The sequence below is a fragment of the Diospyros lotus genome, chromosome 2 (genome assembly GCF_014633365.1).
Source record: "Diospyros lotus cultivar Yz01 chromosome 2, ASM1463336v1, whole genome shotgun sequence".
Lineage (NCBI taxonomy): Eukaryota > Viridiplantae > Streptophyta > Magnoliopsida > Ericales > Ebenaceae > Diospyros > Diospyros lotus.
This window is the reverse complement of record NC_068339.1, coordinates 44,434,119-44,444,290: the sequence shown is the minus strand read 5'-3', so window position 1 is coordinate 44,444,290 and position 10,172 is coordinate 44,434,119. Positions and strand designations below refer to the sequence as shown.

The window sequence follows — 10,172 nt, the reverse complement described above, 5'->3', positions numbered from 1 at the left end:
ACCAGCAATATAATACAGAACCAAAGCACTGGTACTACAACGTTAGTTTGTATATGCTATATATAATATAATAATACAGATCACATACACACCCTCAATGGATGAGATGAGATGAGATGCAGTAGCAGTAGTGGTGGTGGTAGTGGTGCAAAGAGGTGGAAGGGTCCAACAGGGGCGACGTGAGATCACATCATGTTCATGTGCACGAGATGCAAATTCTCCCACCCTTTCATTATGTGTTCTCAGGTCGCCCCTGCCGGACTTACTTTCCTCCACCGTTCGTCCGATCAGATGACTTCCTTCCGCCCATTGCTGCGACACTTTAGCTGGGTTGTGATAAAATCTTTCCTTCCTTTCTTTTGTGTTTTTCTTCCCCTTTGTTATTATAACTTTCCAGACTTTGATATCCATTTAGCAATGTAGTGAAAGTTAAAGTGACATTAAAAAACCACACACAATAATATTTGAGAGATGTCAAAGTAATTATTATATTTTGTATTTTCTCTCTCTATAGTAGAAACTTGAAACGTTCTCCCGCACCCACTCTTCCACAGTAAAAATAAAAAAAGAAAATAGCTATTGCTGCCTGCCTAAAAAAAAAATTACAGAAAAAGGGAGGGGGGCCTCCTCCTATCTCTTTGCTCAGAAATGCCTGCCTTTTGACCAACCCACAAGGCCATTATCATCATCAACTGGCTTGCTTTTCTGATTCATAATTTATACAATTTCTCCAAATACCCCACTCCCACACAAAAGTAATTTGGGTAGGTCCCTCATCATCATCATCCTCAATTCATCTTATAATTAAAACCTTAGGATGAACTAAACCAATATTCTTACAGCTGATGCAATGGCACGCAGCTCTTCCTCCCCAGCTCTCTTCCATACCCCATCCATCATCAGCTGGCCTTCCCAAGATGATGCAGCAGCATCCAAATCCTCACCATCTGATTCCTGGGCATCATCCAACTCCATCTCCCTTCTCTTCTTCTTCTTTGTACTCGACTTCTTCAACAGCTCAATCTCCCAGTCCGGTTTTCTCTTGCGCGTAGCCTCCCCCTCCACCTCCTCGCTTAATTCTCTGCTGCTTTCTGATAATGCCTGTTCATCACTGCAGCAGTCCAGAACGGGAAGGCGACCAGAAGAACCGATGTCACGAGGCAGCATTCCGATCGGGCACTTGTTCCATGATTTCGCCAGAGTCCATCCTGTGACGCCCCCATCCCTTGCCTTCACCACATTGCTCTTCTTCTGCTGCATTTGGTGAAGGTTAAAAACCTCTGCTTTACGAATGGACTCCCTGTGCTGAGCGAGAATGTCTTGGTGATTAGAGATGGAAGAGTTTTGTTCATCAACCCACATTGGAGCAGTAGGTGGAGCCAGCAAGCAGTGGAGTTTGTTGAGCTTGTCAATCAATGAGCTATTTCCAATCATGTGCGCGAGCACTAAGGCCGAATTCCTGAGCTGCTCGTTGCCAGGCCATGAAGCCAGAAGACATTTACGTAGAAGCTCTACAAGAATTGACTTTGGCAACCTACTAGAATCAGCTGAACAACCTTCGGCTGCATTACCAGAATCTTTCCTGCGCGTGGCAGTAAGCTTGAGGCCATTGAGATTTTCGACCAGCCACCTGACCAGATGTGAAAGTCTTTCAATGTGGTGAACCTCCACTATATTCTCCAATATGGAATCTGATTACAATTCAAAAGGATAAAAAAAAAAAAAACAAACAAAGAACAAGCAATAACTTTGTTGTTAGATCAGTAAAGTAATTCTTTTAGCTAGGATATGTAAAGATTGTCAAACAAAAAGCAACAAGAAGTAGTATGTGCATCTATCCAATCTTCCCGACAAAGCCAGACGGTTTCCATACCCTAAACAGGCCAGCAGCCCCTAAACAAAGGTCTTCTGTATGCCGCGAAGATTAATTCTCCTATCGGGTAAGAAGAGAACGCTCCATTCATGGATGATAACTATGACATCAAACCAATAATTCAAGAACCTAATCCAATTTACGATTACAAGCAACCTTTCATAGAGACAAACAGGGACACAGAATAATAGATGTACAGGATAAACACGAAGTAGTTGAAAACTGTTAAAAAGTAGGGTGTAAACAAATGAATAAAAATTTTAGGGCACCAGCATAACCACTCAGTACCTAATGATCCCTTGGAGTAGCTCATAATTCTTCTTGGTTGTTCTGTAAAATGGACATATTTTTTAGAAAAAACCATTATACAATCAGTAGAGAGATCATGTATAAAGCATATTTTTTCATCTTATGGTTACCAAAAGCAATGTCACAACTCAAAATTGTTCCTGAAGTGTGAGAATTAGTGATTCTCCAAAATTAGCAATGATGTATACAAATAAAGATTAGTAAGATTGAAAAATCTCTGTGCTTCCAAAATTCCAGTTATAAGGATATAAAACATCAAACTAGAAAAGAGTGTCCCCATTGTACAAGGCTCCCCTCTTTATAAGGATTGGAAGAGGTTTGTTTTCATATGCAGCCTTGCACTTACTTTTTAAGTAAGTGTTTCTCCAACTAGTTGTTAGCTCCCAAAGGATCTGACCAGTTCTCTCACCAGAATCAGGTGAGATTGTTAGAAGAAAGAGGGAGAATTATAGAAGTTTAGGGAGAATTAGAAGAACAGAGAACAGAGGGGGAAGAGAGAAGGGAGAGAGATTTAGAAAATATCATAATTCTGCTATTTCATACATTCTTCCAGGTGTGGACAGCTTATATACCTCCTGATCCAACTACCCATGTGCGGCAAACGGCCTGAACGTTCTGGGAATTACAAGCAGTTAGGCTATTTAACTAAGTACAAGTCCTTACAGCTGTAACTAACAGGGTACAACCTCCCAATGCTGTAACTTCCTTAGTACAATTACTCATTCTCTATAGCTTCTCTAATTAAGGTACCTCCCTACATAGCTGGCACATGACACTAGTGACCTTCAAATCACAAAGGAGCAACCTTATCATGTGTGGGATGCATACTGCCCCGACAAATGATATGATCAAAGAAAAAGATGATTGGCAAGCTAGAATTCATATTACTAACCCCACCTCCTACCTAGCTAGTAGGAATAAGATTTCTTGTAGTTGTGTCAGGGATGTGTATTCTAAACAGAGTTTCATCATATGAACGGGGCTAAAAAAACTTTTCCAAAGCCAAAATAGTTTGTGTGTGTGTGTTTTGGAGGGGGGAGGAATTCAAGTGTTTATCAAGACAAATGCAGACATTCATAAGAACTAGCAAAAATTCAGTGTGGCGTCAACAAGTGTGGCTCTCCCAATAACAATGTGATGAAAATATTATAATTTTATAAAGAAAATACAATGCAGTATTTGCAACTCTAATGAAAGAAGATGTGTCAGAACATATGAAAGAGATATTAAGGCTTCTCTCATTAAAAGTGGATTACATCATAGATCTGTTTTAAGCCCTCTCCTATTTATCCTAGTAATGGATGAACTCAACATATCTAGGCACAGGTGTCTTGGTGTATGCTAATTGCCGATAGCAATGAGTTGGTGGATGAGAGAAAAACATGGATGAACTCAACATATCTAGGCAGAGGTGTCTTGGTGTATGCTAATTGCTGATAGCAATGTATTGGTGGATGAGAGAAAGACGGATGGAGGAACACTTTATAATCTAGAGGTTTAACTTAGTAGATTGAAAAATGAATTATAGAGAATGCAAATTGGTAAATCTGGAAGATCAAATCATCCCGAAAATAGATCATTTCAAATATCTTAGATCAATCATCCAAAACAGGCAGGAGATTAATGAGCATGTTACCTATAAAATGAGGATGGTTAAAATGGAAAAAAGCATTTGGCATTTTATGTGGTAGTAAGATATCATTAAAGTTTAAAGAAAAATTTTATAACACAACTATAAAACCAGCTTTGTTGTATAGCACATAATGTTTAAGTGACAAAGCACCAAGATGGATAAAATATAAGCATAACGAAAATAAGGATGTTAAGAAGGAAGTACAGCTATACAAGAAAACATAAAATTAAAAATGAAATTATTTGTTAGAAAGTTAGAGTAACTCCTATTGAAAATAAGATGTGTAAAACTTGATTGAAATTATTTGTTCATGTGAAAAGAAGATCAACGGCACCTCATGTGAGAAGAGTAGATGGAATAGAACAAATATCTAGCAAAATAGGAAAGAGAAGGACCAAGAAAAACTTTTCGTAGACACTTAGGTATGATATGAATTCGAAGACCCTTACAAAAGATTAGGTCATCAATAGAAGTTGCTAACGAGCTAGAATTCATGTCAATCCCACATAGTTGGTTAAAGGCTTAGATATGTTTTTGCTGTTGTTTTAAGGAAAGAACTATGATTATTAATTGACAAACACTGGAACATAGAGAAAACATGTTAAAAAAGATGTGTAGTTACCATTTCCATATTTCTTGCCTTCTTCAGTCTCAATGATTTCAAGGACCGACTTAAGAAGAGTCATAAGCAACTCTGGTTCCTTATTTGACAACTTTGCAATGATAGGCTTCCAGTCATCAAATGCACTCTGCATCTGATCTGTACCCTCACTGACTTGACAAATTTTGGGGACCTCGGCAAAATCTGCAGCATGTGATTCCTTCAGCAGAAGGTCTATTAACACAGAAACTACATCTGAGGAGAAGGAAGAATATAAGTGAACAAGATTTTTCAATGCCTTTGTAACCTGTCTCCTAGGACCTGAAACAGACAAAAGGTGAGCAAAACAATCAGAAAAAAAAAAAAGTAACCGAAAAAACAAACAAAAGGAAGTATAAGAGAATAATAGAAAAATTGCACAATGACATGATAACACATACTTTGTCTTTTCTTTTCTTTTTTTTTCTTTTTAGCTTTTTCCCTTTTCAACAATACCAACCTAACAAACATACATGTCTAAGCATGGTTGTGCTTTTTTCTAACAAAGAAGTTGCATGAAATCATGGGCCATTCAAAACACTGATATGAAATGCTCCACTGCCTTCAAATTAAACACTTACTTGTTTTTCTCACTCAAAGTATCAGATATCAAGGGGGAAAAGCCATAGCTAAAAAAATACGCTGCAGTGTTGGCCTGAGTAGAAAGACTGGTTATCCATATAGCATGACGACTGGGGGCCCCTAACACTGCTATTGGTCCAATAGATACAAAAATAATATACCAACTCAATTTTCTTAAAAGGGTTAACTAATTCATCAAATACATTCTCCTGAATTTATCTAGTTTCAATAGTTTTGAGCCTATACATTCTCCTCCATTAAATGGTGAAGATCACTTCTTCAAATCTATCAATCTTATATTGTTTGATTTTAAAACTAAAAATTAATTTAAAAAATGTAATAAAATATGCCCTAAATAATCTTCCATGCATATAAAAATGAACATAAAGATGAAAAATCAGCACAGAAAAATTACTTCAAAAAATCTTGAGGAGACCACAAAACAAGGAATAAAACGAAGCAAGCTACCGAGAGATAGAGATAAAGAGGAGTTGAAGTTATTGAACTTGATGAGAAGTTGAAGATTGAAGAACAAACACTCCGAAGAGAAATGTGGTAAATGAGTAGTTTATTAGATAAATGATAGAGAGAGGAGAGAGAGATGTGTATGGAGATAGAATTGAATAATAATATTTATTAATATTTAATAAAAATAAAATGAGAGGTCGGTGAAAAGTGAGAAACAGATAGAATCTTGTTAGCAGCAGAGCCATTGACTATAATAATAATGAGTCATCATGAGCCATTAGTGCCATTATAATAGTTAAAAAGTCTTTCTGATCAGACAAGGTCTTTTTGCTTTGCACATGGTCTTATGAGAGCACGCAATAGATTTTTTAGTCAAATTTTTTAAAAAAATTGACTAATACACGTTTTATACTTTTTAAATTTAAAATACACGAATTATTCTAAATATTTAAAATATATGTGAGTATAAAAATTTTAATAAAAATATGAAATAATTCGTGTATAATATATGAATAATTTGATGAATTGTTAACAAGAATTTCCTCCCGACCTCATATATACCTGAATCATAAAACAACAACAACAACAACAACAACAACGGATGGAATTGAAATGTCATTATATGAAAGGATGAAATTACATTTTGGTCCCTCACTCACACATTGAACGCGTATGCAATCATTATTATTATTATTATTCAAACACAAAGTATTACGCAACAAATTAAACGAACACGTGTATGGTGGCAGGCAGTACAATGGATTATGGAGTTCGCAGTCAAACCAGGTAATTGGTAGTACAAACCACCGGGGAGTACAGGTAATTGAAGTGTCGTACTCGCCCGCCGCCGGGGAGTACAGGTAATTGCAATTGAAATGTCGTACTCGCCCATCCGTTCTCCCCCCCCCCCCCCCCCCCCCCCCAAACAAACACCATCCTCAAGACTTGAGGAGGAAAGTGAGTGCTTGCAGTACAGTGTGTACCAGCAATTTAATACAGAACCAAAGCACTGGTACTACAACGTTAGTTTGTATATGCTATATAATATAATAATAATACAGATCACATACACACCCTCAATGGATGAGATGAGATGAGATGCAGTAGCAGTAGTGGTGGTGGTAGTGGTGCAAAGAGGTGGAAGGGTCCAACAGGGGCGACGTGAGATCACATCATGTTCATGTGCGCGAGATGCAAAATCTCCCACCCTTTCATTATGTGTTCTCAGGTCGCCCCTGCCGGACCTACTTTCCTCCACCGTTCGTCCGATCAGATGACTTCCTTCCGCCCATTGCAGCGACACTTTAGCTGGGTTGTGATAAAATCTTTCCTTCCTTTCTTTTGTGTTTTTCTTTTTTTTTCTTCCCCTTTGTTATTATAACTTTCCAGACTTCGATCTCCATTTAGCAATGTAGTGAAAGTTAAAGTGACATTAAAAAACACACACAGAATAATATTTGAGAGATGTCAAAGTAATTATTATATTTTGTATTTTCTCTCTCTATAGTAGAAACTTGAAACATTCTCCCGCACCCACTCTTCCACAGTAAAAATAAAAAAAGAAAATAGCTATTGCTGCCTGACTGCCTGCCTTAAAAAAAAAAAAAATCAGAAAAAGAAGGGGGAGGGGGGGGGGGGGATCTATTTGCTCAGAAATGCCTGCCTTTTGACCAACCCACAAGGCCAATATCATCATCAACTGGCTTGCTTTTCTGATTCATAATTTATACAATTTCTCCAAATACCCCACCCCACCCCACTCCCACACAAAAGTAATTTGGGTAGGTCCCTCATCATCATCATCCTCAATTCATCTTATAATAAAACCTTAGGATGAACTAAACCAATATTCTTACAGCTGATGCAATGGCACGCAGCTCTTCCTCCCCAGCTCTCTTCCATACCCCATCCATCATCAGCTGGCCTTCCCAAGATGATGCAGCAGCATCCAAATCCTCACCATCTGATTCCTGGGCATCATCCAACTCCATCTCCCTTCTCTTCTTCTTCTTTGTACTCGACTTCTTCAACAGCTCAATCTCCCAGTCCGGTTTTCTCTTGCGCGTAGCCTCCCCCTCCTCCTCCTCCCTTAATTCTCTGCTGCTTTCTGATAATGCCTGTTCATCGCTGAAGCAGTCCAGAACGGGAAGGCGACCAGAAGAACCGATGTCACGAGGCAGCATTCCGATCGGGCATTTGTTCCATGATTTCGCCAGAGTCCATCCTGTGACGCCCCCATCCCCTGCCTTCACCACATTGCTCTTCTTCTGCTGCCTTTGGTGAAGGTTAAAAGCCTCTGCTTTACGAATGGACTCCCTGTGCTGAGCGAGGATGTCTTGGTGATTAGAGATGGAAGAGTTTTGTTCATCAACCCACATTGGAGTAGTAGGTGGAGCCAGCAAGCAGTGGAGTTTGTTGAGCTTGTCAATCAATGAGCTATTTCCAATCATGTGCGCGAGCACTAAGGCCGAATTCCTGAGCTGCTCGTTGCCAGGCCATGAAGCCAGAAGACATTTACGTAGAAGCTCTACAAGAATTGACTTTGGCAAACTACTAGAATCAGCTGAACAACCTTCGGCTGCATTACCAGAATCTTTCCTGCGCGTGGCAGTAAGCTTGAGGCCCTTGAGATTTTCGACCAACCACTTGACCAGATGTGAAAGTCTTTCAATGTGGTGAACCTCCACTATATTCTCCAATATGGAATCTGATTACAATTCAAAAGGATAAAAAAAAAAACAAACAAAGAACAAGCAATAACTTTGTTGTTAGATCAGTAAAGTAATTCTTTTAGCTAGGATATGTAAAGATTGTCAAACAAAAAGCAAAAAGAAGTAGTATGTGCATCTATCCAATCTTCCCGACAAAGCCAGAAGGTTTCCATACCCTAAACAGGCCAGCAGCCCCTAAACAAAGGTCTTCTGTATACCGCGAAGATTAATTCTCCTATTGGGCAAGAAGAGAACGCTCCATTCATGGATGATAACTATGACATCAAACCAATAATTCAAGAACCTAATCCAATTTACGATTACAAGCAACCTTTCATAGAGACAAACAGGGACACAGAATGATAGATGTACAGGATAAAAACGAAGTAGTTGAAAACTGTTAAAAAGTAGGGTGTAAACAAATGAATAAAAATTTTAGGAGGGCACCAGCATAACCACTCAGTACCTAATGATCCCTTGGAGTAGCTCATAATTCTTCTTGGTTTTTATGTAAAATGGACATATTTTTTAGAAAAAACCATTATACAATCAGTAGAGAGATCATGTATAAAGCATATTTTTTCATCTTATGGTTACCGAAAGCAATGTCACAACTCAGAAATGTTCCTTAAGTGTGAGAATTAGTGATTCTCCAAAATTAGCAATGATATATACAAATAAAGATTAGTAAGATTCTCTGTGCTAAAATTCCAGTTATAAGGATATAAAACATCAAACTAGAAAAAAGTGCCCCCATTGTACAAGGCTCCCCTCTTTATAAGGACTGGAAGAGGTTTGTTTTCATATGCAGCCTTGCACTTACTTTTTAAGTAAGTGTTTCTCCAACTAGTTGTCAGCTCCCAAAGGATCTGACCAGTTCTCTCACCAGAATCCAGTGAGATTGTTAGAAGAAAGAGGGAGAATTAGAGAAGTTTAGGGAGAATTAGAAGAACAGAGAACAGAGGGGGAAGAGAGAAGGGAGAGAGATTTAAAAACTATCAGAATTCTGCTATTTCATACATTCTTCCAGGTGTGGACAGCTTATATACCTACCTGCTGATCCAACCACCCATGTGCGGCAAACGGCCTGCACGTTCTGGGAATTACAAGCAATTAGGCTATTTAACTAAGTACAAGTCCTTACAGCTGTAACTAACAGGGTACAACCTCCCAATGCTGTAACTTCCTTAGTACAATTACTCATTCTCTATAGCTTCTCTAATTAAGGTACCTCCCTACATAGCTGGCACATGACACTAGTGGCCTTCAAATCACAAAGGAGCAACCTTATCATGTGTGGGATGCATACTACCCCGACAAATGGTATGATCAAAGAAAAAGATGATTGGTGAGCTAGAATTCATATTACTAACCCCACCTCCTACCTAGCTAGTAGGAATAAGATTTCTTGTAGTTGTGTCAGGGATGTGTATTCTAAACAGAGTTTCATCATATGAACAGGGCTAAAAAGACTTTTCCAAAGCCAAAATAGTTTTTTTTTGTGTGTGTGTGTGATTTGGAGGGGGGGAGGAATTCAAGTGTTTATCAAGACAAATGCAGACATTCATAAGAACTAGCAAAAATTCAGTGTGGCGTCAACAAGTGTGGCTCACCCAATAACAATGTGATGAAAATATTATAATTTTATAACAGAAAATACAATGCAGTATTTGCAACTCTAATGAAAGAAGATGTACCATAGACATAGAGTAGAAACATGTGTCAGAACATATGAAAGAGATGCTAAGGCTTCTCTCATTAAAAGTGGTTTACATCATGGATCTGTTTTAAGCCCTCTCCTATTTATCCCAGTAATGGATGAACTTAACATATCTAGGCATAGGTGTCTTGGTGTATGCTAATTGCCGATAGCAATGAGTTGGTGGATGAGAGAGACATAGATGAACTCAACATATCTAGGCAGAGGTGTCTTGGTGTATGCTAATTGCTGATAGC

At 38.4% G+C, this 10,172-nt stretch overlaps 1 protein-coding gene across 7 annotated transcripts in view; it reads right to left on the bottom strand.

The window, feature by feature from the left end:
* Window positions 1-577: 577 nt before the first annotated feature.
* LOC127794345 (pre-rRNA-processing protein las1-like) overlaps window positions 578-10,172 on the bottom strand; it is a 49,549-nt gene continuing 39,954 nt past the window's right edge. For 3 of the 7 annotated variants that reach the window (XM_052325365.1, XM_052325364.1, XM_052325362.1), the window contains one exon: window positions 6,604-8,212. In XM_052325365.1, the coding sequence (XP_052181325.1) occupies window positions 7,344-8,212 (869 nt within the window). In that variant the 3' untranslated portion in view covers window positions 6,604-7,343. Of the gene's footprint in view, window positions 1,692-4,437; window positions 4,738-6,603; window positions 8,213-10,172 lie in introns of those variants that run through there. The other 4 variants (XM_052325366.1, XM_052325363.1, XM_052325368.1 and 1 more) reach the window with 4 other exon arrangements.